At 32.8% G+C, this 26,058-nt stretch overlaps 1 protein-coding gene across 3 annotated transcripts in view; it reads right to left on the bottom strand.

The window, feature by feature from the left end:
- LOC149800271 (uncharacterized) overlaps nt 1-26,058 on the bottom strand; it is a 171,543-nt gene that overhangs the window by 126,038 nt on the left and 19,447 nt on the right. For all 3 annotated transcript variants that reach the window (XM_089959840.1, XM_089959843.1, XM_089959841.1), the window contains 7 exons: nt 25,218-25,302; nt 20,262-20,475; nt 16,621-16,814; nt 12,584-12,713; nt 9,249-9,369; nt 5,224-5,291; nt 1,069-1,098 (listed from right to left, as the gene is read on the bottom strand). In XM_089959840.1, coding sequence (XP_089815966.1) covers nt 1,069-1,098; nt 5,224-5,291; nt 9,249-9,369; nt 12,584-12,713; nt 16,621-16,814; nt 20,262-20,475; nt 25,218-25,302 — 842 coding nt within the window. The remainder of the gene's footprint in view (nt 1-1,068; nt 1,099-5,223; nt 5,292-9,248; nt 9,370-12,583; nt 12,714-16,620; nt 16,815-20,261; nt 20,476-25,217; nt 25,303-26,058) is intronic.

Genomic DNA, 26,058 nt, shown 5'->3' with positions numbered 1-26,058 from the left:
AGAGCTTATGGGTCATGTCCTGGAAATCCATGTTGTTACCATAATTGCTAATATTTACAGCCAAACAGATGATATCTTTGCATTTGGGAGAAAGAACAATTTGAATGAAGAACATCAATGTGTGTTGAATGATTGGATTCACTTTCAAATTTCCGAAAGCATTTCCATTGACTAATTCAAAGGTTGCAAGAACATGACCCCTAAGCGGTCTCTGCCAGACTTTCATGAAGGACAGCGGAGATCTGATTTTAATCAGACTGCCAATCCCTGTTCATGATATTTAAGAAGAATAATGAAAGAATGTTTTTCTTGTTGCCAGATCCTCAATGATAATTTTATTATTTCTTTGTATCGTTTGATTTTGTTGGAACGTTGCATATAAATGTTTATAAGTTGAGGCTGATTGCAAACAACTTAGACCCCGATTTGCTGTCACACAAAACACTGGGAGATCAGGGTTTATGTTGTTTGTTCTACTGATTACATCTAAGAAACAGCATAGACCCAGATCTGCCAGCGCATGTAATGGTAGAGCTGGATATGTGCAGTTTGCAACTGGACTCAACTTATAAACAAAGATAAATGGTAAATACTGATCAGACCATGTCTACATCACTGCAACATATTATATTCCAATGAAAACAATAGTCCCTTGTTTTATTTTATAACATTATGCAATCACTTAGTACAAAATATATTTGATTAATCAATATAAAAATGTACAAGTATCTCTATAGATCTGAAAAGTTTCATCTCTTTAGGTAAATTTTTCTTAATAATAGCAGGAATTCAGAATCTTAATAGCTAAGATATGAAATCACAACTTCAAGAACAGAAACCTTTTACTCAAAATTAAATAATAAACTGTTATAAAATGAATATCACAATAAGGTAAATTCAATGAATATTTAACATAACTTTAATGATGTCACATTTTAAAACATCAGCCACACTTTATAACACTTTTAGATACTGAATAATTGGATCCTCTTTTTCAAACAAAGAATAAATTACCTTTCTTACACAAGCTGTTCTATTTTCTCATAAACTAGATGCCTACAAACCTACCTTTCTTTGTATCTGGAGTACTGGTCATACCTGGAATGAAAGACAAATAAAAAGAATCTATTGGAATCAAAGACAAAACTTGCAAGCATGCATTTACAGTTCATTTAACAAGTTCATAATGTTCATGTAACAACAACAAAAAAGAAGAAAAAAAATATGCACAACACCAAGGTATTATGATGTCAAGCTACTGTCAAAATATATACTGATCAGTGTGTGACACATTTCATAGGTTCAGGTTCTTTTTTTAAATAAAGATGAGAAAAAGAACTGTGAATTTCTTTTCTATTAATTTTCATGGCTCTGCAACAAACAAATAAAAAGACGTTTTGCTCATTACATAAGTTCATGGATACATCACTAATATCAAGGAAGATATGCTTATCTTCAAATGATGAATCATTGATTTCCAAAATTTAAAAAACTGTGGTTTGTGGCAATCATTAAATCGCCTCATTGTGGATTATCTCCCTTTAGTTGGAAAACTGCTACTACATCAAATGCTGTAAATTTCGTTCTGACTTTATGAGACTTAAGTTTTATTGTATTTACTGCGATCTTTGCTCTTGTGTGTCCTTGGTGCAGAATCTGAAGATTTTGTATAACATGCTGGAAATAAATCCTAGGATTCATTACTTTCGGGTTTGGTTTGATTTTTGTGGGGCTTAAATGCCATTTTTCAGCCCATGATAGGTTATATATGGCAACCAGTATAACTGATGGAGGAGAAACCTAGGAAGATGCCAGGAAGAACCACCAACCCATGGTAAGCTACTGGCAAGCATTCTCACATACCCATATTTGTCAAGCCGAGACCTGAACTCATGCAAACAGAGGTGAGATGTGTGAATGATATATGACCACTGTCACTCAGACCCCTCTTTTTATAGTAACGGAACATATGGCCAATGATGTTATAAGGTAGCACATAAGCATACATCACGATGATTTTATAATATCAAAATTATGAGAAACTGAGAAGGTATATTCAACTTTATAATGATAAGGTTATGTAAGAAATTAGACATCTAACCTTAGTGTCTATTTGGCATGACATTAAGCACCTCACCATAGTGTTTATCTGGCATAACATTAGGCATCTAACTTTAGTGTTAATCTGGCATGATATTAGGCATCTAACCTTGGTGTTTATCTGGCATGACATTAGGTATCTAACCTTAGTGTTTATCTGGCATGACATTAGGCATCTAACCTTGGTGTTTATTTGGTATGACATTAGGCATCTAACCTTACTCTTTATTTGGCATGACATTAGGCATCTAACCTTAGTGTTTATCTGGCATGACATTAGGCATCTAACCTTAGTGTTTATTTGGCATGTCATTAAGCATCTAACCTTGCTCTTTATCAGGCATGACATTAGGCATCTAATCATAATGTTTATCTGGCATGACATTAGGCATCTAACCTTAGTCTTTATTTGGCATGACATTTGGCATCTAACCTTAGTCTTTATTTGGCATGACATTAGGCATCTAACCTTAGTGTTTATCTGGCATGACATTATGCATCTAACATTAGTGTTTATTTGGCATGTCATTAGGCATCTAACCTTACTCTTTATCAGGCATGACATTAGGCATCTAATCATAATGTTTATCTGGCATGACATTAGGCATCTAACCTTAGTGTTTATTTGGCATGACATTCATGAAATGTGGTGAATAACTTGTCTTTTGCAAGCTTTACAAAAAATTGAAATACACCCAGTGTCAAGACAGCTGCTCGTTCATGCAAATGACCCATTTTCTGAGATGCTCAATTAGAAGAAGATTACAGTAGACATGAATATTGTTTCCAGATACCCCACACATCTAAGGTTATCTTCTGCTAGCACAGCACTTCACACTACCAGATTCATTCAGTCAATGTATACTCTCTGGTATCTTTAGAACATTTATCTATACTTGTTATGTTTCACTTGTTATGTTTCACTTTGCCAATTAACTGGGCATTACAATCTCCAAAAACTCTACAATATCTACCTAAATCAGGCATTAAAACTCCAAAAGCTCTAACAAACCTACCTAAACTGGGCATTACAAACTCCTCTAACAAACCTACCTAAACTGGGCATTACAAACTCCTCTAACATACCTACCTAAACTGAGCATTACAAACTCCTCTAACATACCTACCTAAACTGGGCATTACAATCTCCACTAACATACCTACCTAAATTGAGCATTACAAACTCCTCTACCATACCTACCTAAATTGGGCATTACAATCTCCACTAACATACCTACCTAAATTGGGCATTACAAACTCCATTACCATACCTACCTAAATTGGGCATTACAATCTCCACTAACATACCTACCTAAATTGGGCATTACAATCTCCACTAACATACCTACCTAAATTGAGCATTACAAACTCCCCTACCATACCTACCTAAATTGGGCACTGTAAACTCTACCATTCTTACTTACAAATGGGCATTACAAATCCAAATGCTCTACCATACATACCCCAACTGGGCATTACAAACTTCAAAACCTCCACCATACCTATCTAAATTGGGCATTACAATCTCCACTACCATACCTATCTAAAGTGGGCATTACAGACTTCAAAACCTCCACCATACCTATCTAAATTGGGCATTACAAACTTCAAAATTTCTATCATACCTATCTAAATTGGGCATTAAAGGTGTCAACTCTACCACACCTACCAGAATTGGGCATTACAAACTTCAACAGCAGTGCCATGCCTACTTAAATTGGGCATCACAAAATCCAAAAGCTCTACCATACCTATTTAAATTAGGCATTACAAACTCCAAAAGTTCTACCACACCTGTGTATTACAAAATCCAAAAGCTCCTCCATACCTACTTAAATTGGGCATTACAAACTCCAAAAGCTTTACCATATCTGCCTGCCACACCTATCCAAACTGGACAAAACAAACTCCAAAAGCTCCATCATACATAATATATCAGCCATTACAAACTCCAAAAGCTTTATCAAACATGTCTAAATTGGACAGTATAAGTGCTAAAAGCTCTACCTAAACTGTATTTCTGAAAAACGCCACTTCAAATTGTATTAATATTTGTAGGAACATAATAAATTTTGGATCAGAAAGTGTAGAGTGAGAATTGTGAAAATTGGAATTGATTCTAAGAGTTATTTAAGGAAACTAGAAGTTAATGCTAAGAACAATTTTACTTAAATTTAAACTATCCAGTAACATTTATACTAAATTTAAACTACCCAGTAACATTTATACTAAATTTAAACTATCCAGTAACATTTATACTAAATTTAAACTACCCAGTAACATTTATACTAAATTTAAACTACCCAGTAACATTTATACTAAATTTAAACTGTCCAATAACATTTATACTAAATTTAAACTACCCAGTAACATTTATACTAAATTTAAACTACTCAGTAACATTTATACTAAATTTAAACTACCCAGTAACATTTATACTAAATTTAAACTACCCAGTAACATTTATACTAAATTTAAACTACCCAGTAACATTTATACTAAATTTAAACTACCCAGTAACATTTATACTAAATTTAAACTACCCAGTAACATTTATACTAAATTTAAACTACCCAGTAACATTTATACTAAATTTAAACTGTCCAATAACAAACAACACATCATAATAGTTACACTTGAATTTAAACTAACCAGTAAGTTATAAATTTAAACAATCCAGTATATAAAAAAAAACACTTTGGAACAGTTATACATAAATTTAAACTATCCAGTAACAAACAAAACCTTTGCTACATCAGCAGATCAAGAGATAAAATGTGTCAAATGACATCAAGAGATTAAATGTATTGAAGCCTCATAAAAATGATGACATTAAGTGATGAAGCATGTCAAAGCACTGTATTATAGATCACATCAACAGATGAAATGTGTTGAAGCATTGTTATATAGATGACATCAAGAGATGAAATATGTCAAAGCATTATAATATAGATGACATCAAGAGATGAAACATGTCAAAGCATTATAATATAGATGACATCAAGAGATGAAACCTGTCAAAGCATTATAATACAGATGACATCAAGAGATGAAACGTGTCAAAGCATTATAATACAGATGACATCAAGAGACAAAGCCTCCACTTCTAAACATTCAACTTACTTCCAGCACTTGCTCTGGACATGACCCTGTCCATGATCTCCTGAATCATTCTGTCAGCCTCACTCAGTCTGAAAGAAAAAGTTAAAGTACACTGAACCCTACGAACCAAGAGACACACAAACTTGTCTATGATACATTTGATCAATACAGGTACAAAAATACAATCAAGGATAACCAGATTTTTATATAACAAACATTCTGACCAATTCACAAATAAAGAAACTTTCCATGAAAATAGGAGCATGAAACAAGGATCAATCAGGCCCATATAAAATAAATCTTCACTATACATTCAATGGATGTTTCAAGCCACTAATTTCTTGACCTAACAAAAGGTGTTACACATTTAAATAAATCTGTCACTCAAAACACATGTAGAAATTTAAGCATCCAAAAACAATGTGGTTTTGTTTTTAAAAACCACAAAACTTGATACCCATGAAAGCACATGAATATTCAGTGTAATGAATGCTCTTCAGTGGCAGAAAGTGTCCACAGTCTATCTCTAAAAACTTTCACCTAATTTTAAAGTCAAAACCATGTTTAATATTGATAACTATGGTTCAACCAAATTTTACCTAAACATTACTGTGATAAATTTGTATTTGTGAACTTTGATCTCAATCCACTGAGTCAGCCTACAGATAATAACAGTAAATAAGACACCAGACCCACCAGAACAAAAATTATGATTGATTAACTGATTAGTTTTGAATGACACATGAATACATTGCAATGGAATAACTGATTAGTTTTGAATCACACATGACTACATTGCCATGGAGTAACTGATTAGGTCTGAATGGAACATGACTACATTGCCTTGGAGTAACTGATTAGTTTTGAATGGCACATGACTACATTGCCAAAGAGTAAATGATACATTTTGAATGGCACAAGAATACATTCATTGCCATGGAGTAAATGATTAGTTTTGAATGGCACATGACTACATTGCAATGGGGTAACTGATTAGTTTTGAATGGCACATGAATACATTGCCATGGAGTAACTGATTAGTTTTGAATGGCAAATGACTAGATTGCCATGATGTAACTGATTAGTTTGACTGGCACTTGAGTACACTGCCATAAGGTAACTGATTAGTTTTGAATGGCACTTGAATGCATTGCCATGGATGCAGGACTGAAGTGCTTTACACAGTGACACACCACAGCAGCTAAACTGCCCTAGCATGGGCAGAATTCAAACCTACATGCTTCTAGTCTTGAGTCCAGCAAACTAACCATAGAGACTCTATGAATCTTGAACAAAAGCTCAAAGTTGTTGTGGTGTGATTTCACTGTCCAGTGGTGATTAGATAAATAAAATGAAAACAGAATTCAATCTGGATATAATCAACATAAATTGTATTGCCCTACTTCATCTTATTCTAGCCACTTCTTCATAAATCTTATTACCCTACTTTATCTTATTCTATCCACTCCTTCATCAATCTTATTGCCCTACTTTATCTTATTCTATCCACTCCTTCATCAATCTTATTGCCCTACTTTATCTTATTCTAGCCACTCCTTCATCAATCTTATTGCCCTATATTATCTTATTCTGTCCACTCCTTTATAAATCTTTTTACCCTACTTTATCTTAATCTAGCCACTCCTTCATCAATCTTATTGCCCTACTTTATCTTATTCTATCCACTCCTTCATCAATCTTATTGCCCTACTTTATCTTATTCTAGCCACTCCTTCATCAATCTTATTGCCCTATATTATCTTATTCTGTCCACTCCTTTATAAATCTTTTTACCCTACTTTATCTTAATCTAGCCACTCCTTCATAAATTTTATTGCCCTACTTTATTTTATTCTAGCCACTCCTTCATAAATCTTATTGCCCTACTTTATCTTAATCTAGCCACTCCTTCATCAATCTTATTGCCCTACTTTATCTTAATCTAGCCACTCCTTCATCAATATTATTGCTCTACTTTATCTTATTCTATCCACTCCTTCATCAATCTTATTGCCCTACTTTATCTTATTCTAGCCACTCCTTCATCAATCTTATTGCCCTATATTATCTTATTCTGTCCACTCCTTTATAAATCTTTTTACCCTACTTGATCTTATTCTATCCACTCCTTCATCAATCTTATTGCCCTACTTTATCTTATTCTATCCACTCCTTCATCAATCTTATTGCCCTACTTTATCTTATTCTAGCCACTCCTTCATCAATCTTATTGCCCTATATTATCTTATTCTGTCCACTCCTTTATAAATCTTTTTACCCTACTTTATCTTAATCTAGCCACTCCTTCATAAATTTTATTGCCCTACTTTATTTTATTCTAGCCACTCCTTCATAAATCTTATTGCCCTACTTTATCTTAATCTAGCCACTCCTTCATCAATCTTATTGCCCTACTTTATCTTAATCTAGCCACTCCTTCATCAATATTATTGCTCTACTTTATCTTATTCTAGCCACTCCTTCATAAATCTTGTTGCCCTACTTTATCTTATTCTAGCCACTCCTTCATCAATCTTATGCCCTACTTTATATTATTCTAGCCACTCCTTCATAAATCTTATTACCCTACTTTATCTTAATCTAGCCACTCCTTCATAACTTAATTACTCTACTTTATCTTATTTTAGCCACTCCTTCATAAATCTTACTGCCCCCCATTATCTTATTCTTGCCACTCCTTCATCAATCTTATTGCCCTACTTTATATAATTCTAGCCACTCCTTCATCAGTCTTATTGGTCTACTTTATCTTAATCTAGCCACTCCTTCATCAATCTTATTGGTCTACTTTATCTTAATCTAGCCACTCCTTCATCAATCTTATTGGTCTACTTTAACTTAATCTAGCCACTCCTTAAAAAAATCATATTACCCTACTTTATCTTATTCTAGCCATGCCTTCAAAACTCTTATTGCCCAACTTTATAAATCTTATTACCCTACTTGATCTTAATCTAGCCACTCCTTCATCAATTTTACTGGTCTACTTTATCTTAATCTAGCAACTCCTTCATCAATGTTATTACCCTACTTTATTTTATTCTAGCCACTCCTTCATCAATCATATTAACCTACTTTATCTTAATCTAGCCACTCCTTCATCAATCTTATTACCCTACTTGATCTTAATCTAGCCACTCCTTCATCAATCATATTAACCTACTTTATCTTAATCTAGCCACTCCTTCATCAATCTTATTACCCTACTTGGTCTTAATCTAGCCACTCCTTCATAAATCTCATTACACTACTTTATCTTATTCAATCACTCCTTCATAAATGTTATTACCTCAACCTTATCTTAATCTATCCACTCCATCATAAATTTTACTGTATCTTTTAATTCATGGTGTATATCAACCATGAAATTCAAACAAACTGATCCCCCACAAAAAATCATATTTTCTGGACAAATACTCTTGTGGTTCTTTGAGCACAAAAATAAAGACTTTTGGCTCAGTTCCCTACTAAGGATATGATGTGTTATGCTTGAGGGGTGTGAAAGGGTAAGGGATAACTATAGAGTACTCCCTCATTATAACACTGTCTGTGTGAACCTTATAGTATATTCCACCTTGTAGTGACACACCTTGCAATGAAGTGCATTATACATACAATTTAACAGCTTCATATTGAAAGTGTTATAATTAACAGCTTCATAGTAAAGAAATGCTGTAACATCTGTATTTATCACACACAAAAAAGTGTAAATAGCACAGACTCAAAACTATTGTTGCAAATTGATGCCTTAAGGTGGATAAGTTTGAAATGGGGATTATTATTACAAAATATGTCCTCATTATAACATAAAATGTGCATACGACATATATTATTGTTGCAAAATACATTTGAAAATGATGTGCCTTGATACTAATAACTTTGAAGAAACTGCATAAGTACCAGTGCATAATGTAATTGCAGATCTGGGCCAAAATTTGTACAGATTATTGCGTATTATCAATGAGTCAATATGACAAATGTTCTAACCAATATTCAGAACATTGCTACAATATTCTTATACTCACTCCCCTGATCTGGACTGACTCCGAAGGGATGATATGATTTCATCCACAGTTCTCTCACCCCTAGGGGCCTTCTCTTTTAGCCCCTCTTCCTCCTTGTCTTTCCCTTTCACTTTTGCCTTTTCTGAGTGTAACAAAACACAGATATTTAAAAATGAATTTGCTGAAATGGATCTTAAACATTTTTTGACATGAATTATCATAGTATAACAAGAATGGAATAACAATATGTTACAACTAACACATAACAAGTGTAAAATGATTATAACCCTGTTTGTAAAAAAATTAATTTATCATATTTTCAGATATAGCAAACTGCAAATTCAAGTCAGACATAGAGCAATTTCAACGACACACCATTGTATATTTTCATGCTTTTCACTGCATATTCCAAAAGCCCTGACCCACATATACAACCCTTCACTGCAGACAGTGAACCAGGGTGGTAATACAACATCAAAATATATGTGTGTGTGCATGTGTGTTTGTGTGTTTCTGCTTTGAGTGTATATTTTAAATTCAACCAGAAAATAATTGAAAATGTCATAGTAATGAAATCTTTTTGGTATATTTGACCTTTCAAATACTGAGCCACCAGGGTGTGTAACAAGGATGACACATTCTGTTCAGATGATTGCATGATGCCAGATAGCTCAACCATATTGAGCCTCCAGGGTCTTAGACAAAAAAGATGACATATTCTGTTCAGATGATTACATGACATTAGACACCTAACCATACTGAGGATTTCTGATAAGTTAGACAGACGGATGGATGGATGGATGGATGTGGATGGATGTGGATGGATGGATGGATGGACAAAATGACAGATGGACTGTGGAAAGGAATTACAATATCCTCATGCTTGGGTACATGGTTAATGTTTTCACTTGTGTTTTTAAAAATGTGTTTTTAATGAACAAACTTCACAGGCTCATTTTTAATGTTGGAAAATGTAATCTGTATCCATGCCAATCTACATGTAAATCTACAGGTATAACGTAAAATAACAATACACCTACTCAACAGAATATAATGGGACATGATAAAAGAAATATTACATGCATAATAGCAATAAAGTGATAAAGAAATATTGACAAAAGCAGGTACATTTTTAAAGAATGGTCCATCTCATAGTTTCCATGCTTTTCTAAATATAAATTTCCAGGATTCATCCCGGATGAAATTAATTTTTTCAAGGTTAACAAATGACCATTACTGAATGGAATTAAAGAACATTTTGGATTAAAAAACATGCATTTTCCATATCTGAAGATGTTTCTCTTTCAAGATTCTAAAAAACATATATGTCAGAAAATATGATCGTGTACAAAACCACAAAATGAGTCACATGAAACGATTTGACTATATTCCCATAAATTGCCATTTAAAGCCATTTTAATGTACAGAATACAAATTCTAACTTTACTCTGCTGACTTGCATTATATGTTGCTACATGGAAAAAACAATGAGCATAAATTATTTTGTTTCCTTTCAAACCTTTAATTCTAAAGAATTCTAGAGCAATATGTGTGCCTGTTATACAAAGTAAACATTTCCTATCACAGTATGAAAAAACCCCAATAAATACAAAATGCAAAGTATTAGAATCTTGTCTTCTAACGAAAAAAGTTTAACCCTGAATCTGTGTATGCCAATAAACTCTCAAACCAGAGTTTTCAACCAACCTAAACTCCTTAAGACGATTTGGTTAAAAATTCCATCATTTAAAGACATTTACTAAAGGGTTGATTTAAATTTTGACAAAAGACCTTCAAAATTATTGTATAAACAAGGACTGAATTTTCTGTAAAATCAATTTGTCTTCTTGTAGTTCAATAAATGAGTCCCCAAACCTGTATTGATACATGGGCTCTTATCGTTTCTTAATTAATAATTAAAGAGATGACAATTTCCAATTTCTCCTGCATTCCATTCAAGATCTGAAACCAATGCCTCAAGCTACATGTCACTGTGTAATAGTTTCGCACCAAAGTTAAGCTCAGAGATTCAAAATTTTTCTAATCCGGGCTTCCACCAAATATTCCAACCCCATTTTTTTCACATTTTGACATTTTGGAATGGAGTGTTGGTTCAGAGCTATTATATATCTTACCAGCGGGCCTAGCAAATTTAAACTAGGTTATATCAACTTATACCTGCAAGAAATCGATAGGAAAATTATTTATTTTCTCAAAAATGTTAAGTATCATAATTGTTATGTCTTTAATCAGCTGACAGACTAGACAAAACTCGACACAGATGAAACCTGACTCGATACTCGCCATTTGCGTTAAGTCACATGACTTCACAAATCTCAAGCAACGAAATCGGAAGTCCAATAGTCACGTGATATCAACAACAAACTCCTTTTTAATGTTGCTGTACAAAATTTCACGTATTAGTAAATGAAAGTCTGATAACTTTTGTACAAACCAGAAAGAACATATAATTCCAAACATATTTATTTCGAGAACAACTACAAGAAACTTGGCCAGTCTGATTTATCAAGCAGAGTAGTCTGGTTCCCTGCTTTGTATGCTCCCTGCATGACAGAGCACATGTCAACATGGTAGTCACATGATACAACAAAACTCTGAAGTTAGTATTTGAAAAAATAGAGAATTTTGTGCTCTTTCGTTTTTGTATTTTCATTACAACCAGTATACGACTTTCATTTAATATTTTTTTCTACAATATTTGATAATGACGGTTGTGAGAGTCTGTGTGCTCGTGCGACATGCTACTGAAATCGTTAGTAAATGCTCAAAGTTCATCAACGCATTAGTTTCATTGTCTTTCAGCGGATTAAAGACATAACAGTTTTAATACTCTCACAATTTCTGAGAAAATAAATAATTTTCATATCAATTTCATGCAGGCATAACTCGATTTAACAACGTCTAAGTTTGCTAGCCCATCTGCTAAGTGGCTATGCTTTAACGCCACCATGCTGGCCTCTTGTGATGCTAATCTGGTTTTCAAACCTTCCATTAAAAAAAATATGGATATCGAGCTGTCTGTGATATAAAAAGTCTACTAGATGAATCTAATCCACTGAGCATTTGGATTGTCTCAACAAATATATTTATGGCAAGCACACAAATGATCCATACTGCAACCTCCTAATATTCTGGTTAGAACTCAATAAATTTAACTCATGATCAGTTCAGTTACGACTCAATTATGTAGTTTTCTGGGCATCAAGTTGTGGAGGAAAATTCCTGGGTTTAGTATAGAATTTTCAGTAACTGTTGAGGAATTTTCATTTACAAATTTCCTATATCCTGAAAAATTATAATCATATTTACCCATAACAGTTCTGCATTGATTTTACCTTTAACAGTTTTCTTGGCCGCTGATTTTTTCTCTTTCTTCTTGGGTGAGGTTGGTGTTTGGTACATGGGTGGAGTATCAGGACTGGCTATTTTCCTTGCCTCCTCCAGCATGGCTTGGACCGACCTAGCCTATCATGAATAAAGAAAACAAAAAAATAAGGAGGCTTGATAGTCATCAAGCAAGACAACATGAAACTCAAGGAATCCTTAACAATTCAAAAAGCCATGGTAGCTCAGTTGGATGAGTGCCAAATTTGTAATTCAAGGGTTGAAGGTTCCAGGCAGGCCTGAACTGGCTGCCTCAATGTATCCATGGGAAAGGCATATAACTCTCATTTCCTCCAGACGATATAGCCAATAATGATAAAGGTGTCATTAAAACCAAGCTCAAAAAAGACACCTACTCTAAAACAAATTATGAGAGGATAGTGATTTCTTGACAATCACATCTTCAGATGATGATAATGTCATATGTAAAGCATCAGCTCAGCATTTTAAAAGATCTCACACCAGGATGCTTTCTTATCAAATTAGGTCAAATTCTGTTCTGCAAATCTTCAGAAGTTGGTAAAAAAAATTCCTTTATTTTTTTAATAATGATGGCATTATTTATTGACAGATTGGCATTCTGTATATAAATTTGAAATGCCTTTTATGCCAAAATAATTTCTCTCAAATTTAATTAAATTCTTTTCAATAGTATTTGAGAAGAAATAATGTAGAGATTGTTCTATTGCTTTTTTTTTATAGTAATAATGACCATATTTGAAAAGGAGCTGGCGTCATTTTTACAAACTAAAAGGCCTTCATACCATGTTTCTGTCAAAGTTTGGTTCAATTCTGGTCATTTTTTTATTCTAATATGTCACGTGAAAATTTGTCAATTTTTAGTACTAGTGGCCATATTTGACAGCAAGTTGACATAATTTGTATAAACTGAACAGGTCTTCATGCCAGTATTGGCAACCATATTTGAACATGGATCAGTAGCATATTTGAAAAGTTTTCATGCCAGAATGCTTTCTGCAAAATCAAGTTAAATCCTGCTCAGTGATTTTTTAGAAATTATTTTAAAGTAATCTATTTTTAGTACCTGCAGCTATATATGATGCATACTGGCAATCTGAAAATATCAACAGCTTCATGCTGAAATACTTTCTGTCGAATTTTGTCAAATTCTGTTTAAAGCTTCTGAGAATAAGCAATTTAAAAGTCGCATAGTAACATCAGCCATATTTGATAAAAAAATTGACATCACTAAAAAAAATCTGAAAGATTAAATGCCAGCATGCTTTGTGTCAAATTTTGTCAAAATCTGTTTTAACAGTTTTTGTGAAATTCTTACAAGAGCTTTTATGTTTAATAAAGCTTGCCATACAAATCAATATCAACGAAAGGCCATGTCAGAATGGTTCCTGTAAAATTATGTGCAAAGTGGTAATGGGATTTTTTAAAAATATGTAAAGAACAATTTTTAAATTATACACAACAAATGATGCACAATGGACAAAGGACATAACCACAAATTTACCTGACATCAAGGCTAGGTGAGCTAAAAACAATAAAACAATTTCCAACTCTTTTCCAGCTTTACTCCAGGACAATACAATATTTTTTTCAAGTTCACTTATTACTCTTACAGAATGGAATTAAAAACCATTTTGACTTAGAAAGTGTGCATTTTTAAAATCAAAAGTTATTTCTATTTTGAAACTTTTCCATAGCATTTGAATATGAGATAAGACCATGTACCAATTCACAGGAATTATCACTATAAACAAGTTACTATATGTATTCTTATGACTCTGTGGTCTTAAACTAAAGAACAGAAAAGAGCAAAAACCAACATGTTTTGTAAAATTTCAAAATAAATAATTTATTTCCCTAGAATACATGTGAAAATTGAAAAAGAACTTAGAGTATTGTGAATTAAATCCAAAATATTCCTAAAAGTTCTATCACAAGTCCAAACAAGTAGAGGATTCCTAATGAATTCCAATTCTGAATGTGCTGATATGCCAGTAGTTGCAAATGTGCTAATGTGCCAACAGTCTTGATGTATCACAATGGTGTAACCAAAAGTGTCCTTAATGAATTCACAGTAATCCCAAAATAGTAATTTTGTCCTAAATCAATGAGCACTTTGTAACACCAATGAATGATTTAAAGAAATCAATTAAATCCTCTCAATTGAACACAGCTAAAATTGATTCCATTAAGACTGATGTTAAGATGTGAAGAAAGAATTATGTTTACTTCAGACTTGTATACATACTTTCACCTGACTTATGACACACCAAAATGCCCTGGACCTAGGTCATTTTTAAAATGGAATTTTCCAACAAATTGTACATGAAATTCATTACTAGAAAATTCTAAGGCCAAAATAAAGGTTGTATCTAAAACTCAAACGAAGCAAATATGTTTACCTCCAAATAATATTAATATTAATATATAATCTAAATTCACAGACAAATATAAGCTATGTGATAAGCTGTTTACAAAATAACAAGACACTAGTCAGGTAGGCCATACACTCATACCCACAATTATGGATAAAGGTCAATCACACAATACAAATTAAATTACATAACAAATAATCATGGATAAAAACCAACACACAATACAAATTAAATATACAAAATACAATCAAAATTCGTATAAATCAGACATATGACCTTATGCAAAACCACAGGATGTATCACTATAAACAAGTCACTATTATTCATATTCATATAAATCTGATATATGACCATGTACTAATCTACAGATTGTATGACTATACACAAGTATATCTAATGAAATTCATGTAAATTTGCATGTAACTCAATTTAATTAACAGAATAAAAATCTTCATGTAACACGTCTTCACTGCTTATATTAGTAGGCAGATGGCTTGTTTTAGAAATGGGTTGTTTAAAATTTTGACAAGAAGCCCATACAAATTATTTGCTTTTGTATAATAAGGGCTGAAGGTTCTGTGACAAATCCACTTACGCAGGTAGGTCTCAGAGAAAATGCCTGTCATCACTTTACTCAACAAAGTAAACTTACTACTAAACTACTTACACTCTTACTAAAGAAAACACTGGCACCCAAAAAGCTTAATACTAGAAGGGTTTTAAACATGCCATTTTCATTCTAAACATAATATTTCCATGATCTGAACCCCTTTTAAGTATCAAGTTTGCTAATCAAGGTTACTATAGACAGGATTTAAAGAAAACAGTGTTCTCAGTACAAAACAACAAATAATAAGCTAAGATTTATCATATATAATTTCATTACCTTTACATATCAAAATGGGAACTGGGAAGAAAAACTTTATTTTTGACTAACATTTACTAAGATGACAGGTCGCAGACAACATTGTGACACAATGTAATGCTAGACTGGTCTTTTTAATTTTGGCATAGGAACAGCTATCAAGTATACTATGGGATAACCAGTCTACTAGCTAATCCAATTGCCCCAGTACTTGAATTTACCATACAAATATGTTTAGGGCTGGCATAAAAATGATCTATGCTGCAACTGTACCTAAAATGATTTACGCCTTCGACAACCACCAAAAATTTCTATAAGAAAAGAATGAATTTAACTACCAATAAGTTCAATTATGACTCAATTCCATATTTTCTGTTATCAAGATGTGAATGAAAATTCCAAGATTTTCAATGACTCTGATTAATATTAAAAAAATTAAAGTTCTTTTCCAGCTTGGAAATAAAGATATTCTTTCTCCCAACTTTTTCCTGATCTTGCGGAAGAATGAGAACTATGTACAAAGTTTTCTTCAGGCATAGGTTCGCAATCCAAGCTTTATCTAATGTTCATAATGTAAATGAACTGATTTTAGCTGGCCAATTTCTGTGAGGAAATTATATTAAAATTAGTATGCAATAGAAAGGTTTTGACACAATACTGTCTATAAGTTTTTTCATTAAAATCTTATGTTGCAAATTTACTGACTTTACAGAATCCATGATAATGTTCATAGACTGAGATATCATGATATACGATAATCGGCACTTACAGCACTTGATATTCCACTACCCCTCCCCTCCTTTACTTCCTCTGTCTTCTTCTCCTCCCCAACTGCTGTCTGTACATTTTCTAGATCAACGTCCATCTCAGCAATAATGTCATCATATTGTCGATACACTGATTCATCTGGTAACATTATTTCAGTGCTGGCAACTGACATGCCGGTTGTGCGACCATTCTTCACTGCAATTTACAAATGTAGTTAAAATAATGAAAATTTCACGTTGAAAAAAAAATGCAACTGGGAACAGAAAATATAGGACATAAAAAAATGCATGAAATTCAAAAGTATATAGCTCTTTTAATCTGAAAACGGACTTATCTGATCCTTTTCTTTCTCTTTTTTCAAACTGCAATGTTTACAAAAGCACTGAAGAATAATCACTTACTCAATATTTAAATCAATTATATATTCATGGCCTTCCTGTATCTGCTTTCTAAAGCAACTGTGGAAATATTTTCTTCTTGGTCCATCAGATACAAAGAAACATAATGCCTAGTTTACTTAAATATGCATATCAAATATAAATACCAAGCAGAAAGTTTTGTGATAATGAAATTCTCATGGTCTCTGTCCATGTTTGACAGACTAAAAGGTATATACCGTTACAAGGGGAAACAATTGTTCATGGTGAAATTTTTGTGATCACAAATGGATCTTGAAAATGTAACCTCAAAGAAATTCAGGTGCTGTCACATGATGCATTTAGATCCACATTAAGAAGTACTCAAGTTTGTTGACATTAGCAACTTTGATTACAAAAACCTTTTCATGTGTTTATTAACTCACCACAATGATTTACCACTAGCATAAGTGGAAACAGCATAAAGTACATGACCAAATACTGTGCCTACTCTACACATTTGTTTAGTCATAAGCAATACATTTCCTGTTTGCTTGTAAATAAATTGCACAAACATAGAAATTTAACACAAACATTTATCAATATACAACACACCTTCACAATAAGACCACTCATTATAACATGTTTCATGTAATAGTACTCCCTCACAATAATATATATGTATAGTGTGACCCCGCTATAACAAGGTAGTTGGGAGCCATAGAACCCGACTGTGTTATAGACCAAACCGTGTTATAAGCAGCCAGGTCAGTTAGCTGAAGAAAATAATGCATGTACCCCACTAAATGTCATGAGGGGGGTAGGTAATAAATGCAAGTGATAAAACACGTGCTTCATCAGCACAGTTACCATCTTAAATTGATACATATTAAATGAGAAATACACCAGTAGTGAAAACAGAGAAGGCATATATAGTAGTTTACTTTAACTAGAGAACCACAAGTTGGTACATATATGTGAATAATGTGTATATATACATGTCTAATGTATAGCATGAATAGAGTATCAACACCGTGTACTCACCCTCGAATCTCATCATATACAATGAATCCACAGATTTAAAATATTCAATAATTTTGTCACAGTCATACTGGTCTGAATTCAGTGGAAAGACATAACACAATCATGTAACGAATGACAAAGCACATTTACTTTTCAGTATATCCCAAGTCGGTAAAAGTTAGTTTGCATTTTAAGCCACCCTTGGTAGCATTCGTAAGCATAAACTTTTTCCCTGCAAAATGGAAAATTTCACGGCACAGTTAACATGTTCCAGTCACGTTGGAAAATGCAAAAATCCATCAGATTCCATTACTTTTATTTAAGTTTGGCACTGACTTCCTTTGAAGAAACGTTCTTTTGTTTTTATTGAAGATTGCAGTTGGCTTTCTTTGATGACGAGTGCATGCATTATTGAAGTCACTGCTAAAGGCCAGCATTGGAGAACCAGACAAATGCCTATTTCTTATTGTGGCGGCAACATCAAATAATTGTATTACATCATTGAGACTGATTTTTTTCCATTTGCTGAGCACGTTTTCATAACAATGAGTGCTTCAAAGGTAATCTGTTTCCTTTGAAATTTCAGCAAACTACTTTATCTGGGTACATTTTTACAAAGGAATTGGCCATCATTTGGACTAGCCTAGTTACTGTTCCTTCCTGCCTACTGAATACCAATAAGTAAGATGTTGGTTTTTAATGTTTTATTTTAATTTTTTTGTTTTGTTTTACATTTGTGGTAGCAGCATGATGCTGCCTTCCATGCATGCATCAGAAATTTAACAAAGGGTCAAAGTATGATAGAGACGCATGTGGCCTGGTCTGTTGACAGGGATTATTAAATAAAATGTGAGTGTTCAGAAGGATTTAATTCTGGGTGGAAAGATGAGGAATTTTACTTACCATCCACATAAGAATGTCAGTCTTTGTTAACATATTAATTACTATCGAGCAGCCAAAAATCCAACAAAAGATAGATTATGAGATAATGCCTCGTCTGGTTGATCTCTGTTACCAAAAATGTCAACAACAAAAAAGCGGTTATGTCACAACATACAGTACTCATGCTAGATGTCAAGATAAGCAGATTACGATATAACAATGCACTGTTTAGATGGTTTGTCAATATGGACAAAGAATTTGTTCTTGTAGCAATAGATAAATTTCAGCGCATTTATATCCAGTTTGCGGCTTCCTTTCATGGGGCCTCTGAATTTTTCCACTCCAAACCAATGGTTGTATATACAAGTTTAAACAGCCAACAATGTCGCCAATAAAAACAAATTGCCAGATGGTATATTTTGCTGCCAATAAGGAAAAAAATCAAAGTCTGCGACATTAGAGAAGCCCTACGTGATCCCAGAATAAACTTTTTATACATTATTTTTCGTACTTTTAAGAAGAAAAAACTACTTTTTCGTGGATGAGAAAAATACATATAAAATTTCAGAAGCCATGCCATGATCATCTTGTAATATTACATGCAATCTCTTCCCCAAAATTATAATAAACATTATATATATATATATATAAATGCTCTAACTTCATTAAAAAAAGGAATATAATTCATTCAAATCTGAAATTATGAAATCAAATTTAACACTTTTTCTTGACATTAAATCTCAAAACAAACTTGATCAAATGCATAAAATAATTTAAAAAAAAAAAAAAAATCATAAATGAAGAAGAATTGTGCTATACAGTATGGATAGACTCAAGTACAGATGGATGGATATATTGGTATTTGCTAACAGGTAATAGTAAGTGTTCCAGAAGGTATTACTTTTGACTATCTTTCTTCATTCCTTTCTTCTCATTTTAATTTATACAATTTTGACATGTATATGGGCTGAAAAATATTAGTCGTTAAATGTTTCCATGGCAAAATAAATTGTGAAATCAAAAAAAAAAAAAGGCATATGTAAATTAAGTACAGTATAGCCAACACCATCACCCTTTCATCTAATGTATGCTTGGTCCGAATCAAACAATCAGATTTAGCATCATATACTAATCTGAATTACTGAGAAGCTTGTATAATAAACACTGAAAATCACTGCCATATATTTTGATATGGGATATAAAACTAATCATTTACAAAATAATGAATCACTCACTGTCAGATTAAAAACCACGAGACAGAAAAATGCTGTCCCACATCTTCCTTCCTGAGAAAATAAAAATCTGAAAGTAATGTTAAAATCAAAGATCTATAAATTTTTTTTAACAAAAACAAAAACTTGAAGTTTTATGACCATCTTACTTGGACTTTTTATCCTCCTGCGAGGAGTTCTTGTTGAGGGAGGATACGGTGGAGGTCGAGCTGTCAACACCATCTTTGCTGTTGTCCCCTCAGATGCCAGAATAGCTGGTTTCTTCTTCTCTTGTTGCTTCCTTCCTTCCTCCTCCCCCTCAGCCTCCTGTCCTGCATCTACTTCTTCTGGTGTGCCAGGGGTGGCGGGTCGCAGCTTATTAGCCTGTAGAGGTTCAAATCATATCACATTATCACATAACATCACTGACTCAATACATCCATTTAAGATTTTTGATACAAGACATCTTTAATAGCATGTTATAATGTTAAATATATTGTCAAGATATGATAATGTTATATATATTGTCAAGACATGATCATAATGTTAAATATATTGTCAAGACATGATCATAATGTTAAATATATTGTCAAAACATGATCATAGTGTTAAATATGTTGTCAAGACATGATCATAATGTCAAATATGTTGGCAATACATGATCATAATATCAAATATGAAGTCAAGACATGATCATAATGTCAGCTATGTTGTCATAACATGATCATAATGTCAAATATGTTGTCATAACATGATCATAATGTCAAATGTTTTCAAGACATGATCATGATGTCAAATATGTTGTCAAGACATGATCATACTGTCAGCTATGTTGTCATAACATGATCAAAATGTCAAATATGTTATCAAGACAAGATCATAATGTCAAATGTTGCCAAGACATGATAATGACAAATATATCAAAACATTATCATGATGTCAGATATATGTAACAAGATGATCATAATGTCAAACATGTTGTCAAGACATGATCATGATGTCAAATATGTTGTCAAGACATTATCATAATGTCAGCTATGTTGTCATAACATGATCATAATGTCAAATATACTATCAAGACATGTTCAGAACTGAACCAAAATTGACAAGGACTGCCCAAATATCAAATGTAAGACTGATGCAGACATCATCCAGTTCTTAGGAGCCAAAAAAGAACATTTACATCCCGATCAATAACATCTACTAATGAGAGTGACCAGGAGAACCTGCTGGAAACAATCCAAGCTATTCATGAAGCCATATTTCCATTTGCGAACTGATGTGGATAGAAAGCCGGAACATTGAGCCGTTTAAAATTATGCAACTGAGAAATATTATAGACTTGGAATAAAAAAATTAAAAAAACCAAAAAACCTAAAAGATGAATGATCTGGTCTCAAATAACCTAAAATCATGAAATACTTTCAATAGGAAATGCACATCCCGTGAGTGAAAAGTGTTTGTTCTATTTAGATCAGTACTTTTTGTGAACAAATATATTTATTTCAGACATCAATGGATTTTAAATGGATTACATGCATGAAAATAAGTTTGTCATTTTTTCTATCATTCTGTGTTCAGAGTGGCCGAGTGGTCTAAAGTGGTCTCCGTTACGGATGACTGCCATCTCACCTCCATCTGCACGGGTTCAAGTCTTGGATTCAGCTAATGTGGGTATGTGAGAAAGCTTGCCAGTAGCTTCTCGTGGGTCGGTGGTTCTTTCTCGGCTTTTCCCAGGTTCTTCCTTTACCATTTGCCTATCATGTGCTGAAAAATGGCCCTAAACCCTACAATAACAACAACAACATCACTCTATGTTCTGGAATTGCTAAAAGTGTGCTACACATAATGTGACATCACTCAGTTACTAATCATCATATGTAACATATTTTGAACTGAAAACGAGATATTCTATTGATTAAAAAAGTCGCCTGACGTTATTTAGTACACTTGTTACAGACAGATATTTATTTATTTAATTGCAAAATGGGTGTATAAGTTGTAAATATCTGACTGTGAGCTCCTATTTAAAAAAGAATGAAGCTTTTAACATCAGGCTGCATAGGCTGCGAGAGCAACCAGAATTTTTTTTTTTAAAGCACTTACAACAATTGTAATCATTTTAAACTTGATGCAGCTGTAGATATAAATTATAAATGGGAAGTATATTTATAAAAAGAAGGGGTTCATACCATTGTTTGTAATGGTATTCACCATCTGATCATATGTCATATGTATGACAGTATGGGTTGAATGAAAGCAATCAAAAGCTGGGTATATTTTTATTTACTTTTTAAAATATTATCAAACATAATGAAATGTATAAATACCATGAAATGAAAACAAAACCAACATAATTTAAATAAATGAACATTATAACTATACATTGTACTGGTGTTCTGGCTCCCTGCCCAACAAACACACAAGTACACTCAACATTTTGATTATTATTTTCACTATGCCACTGTTCAGTACCTAACATGGTCAGCAGTTAAGGACGCTGACTACCATGTTATATTGGGGAAAAGCTGAACATTGTACAGTAAATGCATATATATATATATATATATATATATATATATATATATATATATATATATATATATATATATATATATATATATATATATATATATATATTCTAAATCCTTATGTCTACAGGGGTAGAATCATCATGGAAATTTTCTAAATCCCTATGCATACAGGGGTAGAATCATCATGGAAAGATTCTAAATCCCAATGCATACAAGGGTAGAATAATCATGGAAAGATTCTACATCCTTATGCATACAGGGGTAGAATCATCATGGAAAGATTCTACATCCCTATGCATACAGGGGTTGAATCGTCATGGAAAGATTCTACATCCCTATGCATACAGGGGTTGAATCATCATGGAAAGATTCTAAATCCCTATGCATACAAGGGTAGAATAATCATGGAAAGATTCTACATCCCTATGCATACTGGGGTAGAATCACTGCATAAAGATTCTACATCCCTATGCATACAGGGGTAGAATCATTGCATAAAGATTCTACATCCCTATGCATACAGGGGTAGAATCATCATGGAAAGATTCTAAATCCCTATGCATACAGGGGTTGAATCATCATGGAAAGATTCTACATCCCTATGCCTGCAGAGGGTAGAATCATCATGGAAAGATTCTACATGCCAATACCTGGGAGGAGCAGAATAATCGTGGAAAGACAAGAAAATTGTATTTTATTGCAATTTCCACCCTAATAGTCTATCTTGAGCACAGAGAGCACTGGATGGCATCAATGACCCAGGCTATAAAAAATAGCTTTCCAAGTGAAAAATGGATCAATATCATGGACATCAACGACCATTACATGCCATATACTGGGAAAAGGGAATGTACTACAAAGGCAATGTTTTGTTAAGGTAATAGGTCATTTTTTTTCAATGTTTCTCTTTTATTGGACAAAGTAGATCCTGATCACTAAAAAAAGCCGATTTTGAACAAATTAATTCCAAAGCTATTGTTAATGGATACTTAAATCAAGAACCAAGAGTATTAAACAATATGATCATATAATGTCTGTATCTTCACCACATTAAAATATTCTTTTGGGTCTTAATTAAAAATATTGTCCAAAAAATACAACTTTATTTTTTATTCTTTCTCTAAGAAGCCAACTAGGGCCTGCACATCAAACCCACCCATTTCCTTCAATAAAGCAGGCATTTATTTAGCTAGTTAGAGATAAATGCATACTGAAACTATATTCCAAATTCAAAGATAGTGGGATAAAATGTTACTGAAATAAACAAACTGTACAAACTTAACATTAATCAATGGTGCAAATGGATGGACAGAGGGTAATATAGACAAGCAGACAGAAATCAAAATTATCACTGTTTTGAGCTTCTGCCAAAGTAAGCTTAACAAAAATGAAAATTGTAGATCTTCCATCTAAAAAGTTATTTTATTATTCAATTTGTGGTCATTAAATCATTATAAAACTAAAACGATACTCTAAGATGTTGGCAATATAAACATCATACAAATCATACTGAAATAGAATCTTATTCATACTGAAACATAATCTTAATCATACTGAAATAGAATCTTGGTAAATATTATACAAATCATACTGAAATATAATCTTGGTAAATATTACACAAATCATAGTTACACAGAATCTTGGTAAATATTATACAAATCATACTGAAAAAGAACCTCTGTAAATATTATACAGATCATACTGAAATATAATCTTGGTTCACACTCAAAGCACCTATTGAAGACTGAATTAAGGAGAATTAACTCATTTGTGCCTTTTTCTCTTTAGCTGTTGCAATAAGCAGACCTCTCAATAAATACCTGATTTGTTGATTATCTTCCTCATCATTTTGGTAGCCATATCTGTTGAGGTACGTCTGCCCAGTTTCAAAATCCCATCCTTAACAAAATCTCTGACAATTATCTCTTTGGCCAAAGAAACATTTTTTGTTGTCCATAACCAACTTTGGGGGCTTTTGTTAGTACAGTAATTATAAACAGTATTTCCAAAACTTTGTATAATGCATTGAAAATGTTCAAATGTTCCTCTACAAAATTAAATCAAAAGGTTCAATTTGTAGGCAAAAAAGGGCCAATTTGTAGGCAAAAAAGGGCCAATTTAGTATGTACCCATTTTTGTGCCATTTAAATTCACAATTGTTGAGATCAGAAAACAGACTGGCAGAATTAAACCTCATCCAGAAGTTACATATGCCTATCATAAAATAATAAATCCAAACAAAATGTCAAATCACAGGAGTTAAATTTTTTTCCCAAAAAAATATTTGGAAATATAAAGAACTGATGTAGAAATCACCCAATATATATTAAGTTCATAGTTACCTACCCTGATTTTAGAAACACTTGTTAGACTTTCAGACTGACCTAAGGAAATTTAACTGACCAACTTTAAAGGAAATGATAAATCAATCAAATCATATTGTTTCTTCAGCATCTTAAGTCTGTGTTCAAGGTTCATATGTGAAATGTGGGTAACTTAACTTTCAAGTTAATATTAGTTTTATGAGTGGAATTAAGAGAAATGAATATTTACAAGCTTGGTAGATACATCCATAACAGAACCATTACCCACCTCGACCATTTCCTCGAGAGTTATGTCCCTTGCCTCTGCAACAGGTTTGCCCTCCATCACAACTTTCAGGCCTGGTACTGCATAACTGTAACAAGTAGAATAAAAATTGAAGTGTGTTCATGGAACATGAATACCACACAATAGAGCCTGAAAACTTACTGACCTGAAAACTTAACTGGACTGATGAAAAGACAGACAAGGGTGACATTACATGTCACTAACACATTCTTTGATAGGTCATAAAAATGGTACAACTAAATGGTGTAGAAATACCCCATTTTATCCAGATCCAGTCACTGTTGATGACAGTCACAAGCATTAACTGTCAAAAGTATTTAAACACACTTACATATAAATGACACATCAAAAAAGTGTAGAAATACCCCATTTTATCCAGATCCAGTCACTGTTGATGACAGTCACAAGCATTAACTGTCAAAAGTATTTAAATACACTTACATATAAATGACACATCAAAAAAGTGTACCCCATTTTATTCTGATTCAGTCAATTTTGATGGCAGTACACACGTAAAAATATATAAATATATAAGAGTTTTATACAATGAAAAATTTTTCAAACATTACATGGAAAAGGTTAAAATTATCAAACTTTCCTGGTGGTAAATTAATTACTTCCATTTAACAAATGTTGCTTAAAAAAAACGTTGTTTGGAATATAAACAACCTCATTAATATCTTAACATTAGCACCAATATGCAAACATTTTCAAGGCTATCAAAAGCAGTATGCATAGCTGACATAATACAATGTGTCACACTAAAAACACAATTCGTTTAACTCCCAAACTCCTTGACACAGTCTTGTTTTGAAAAAAAATA

Source organism: Sinohyriopsis cumingii, chromosome 5 (assembly GCF_028554795.1).
Source record: "Sinohyriopsis cumingii isolate HCF-2022 chromosome 5, ASM2855479v2, whole genome shotgun sequence".
Taxonomy (NCBI): Eukaryota; Metazoa; Mollusca; class Bivalvia; order Unionida; family Unionidae; genus Sinohyriopsis; species Sinohyriopsis cumingii.
Note: the sequence above shows the minus strand (reverse complement) of the source record. Positions and strands in the feature narration are given on the sequence as shown.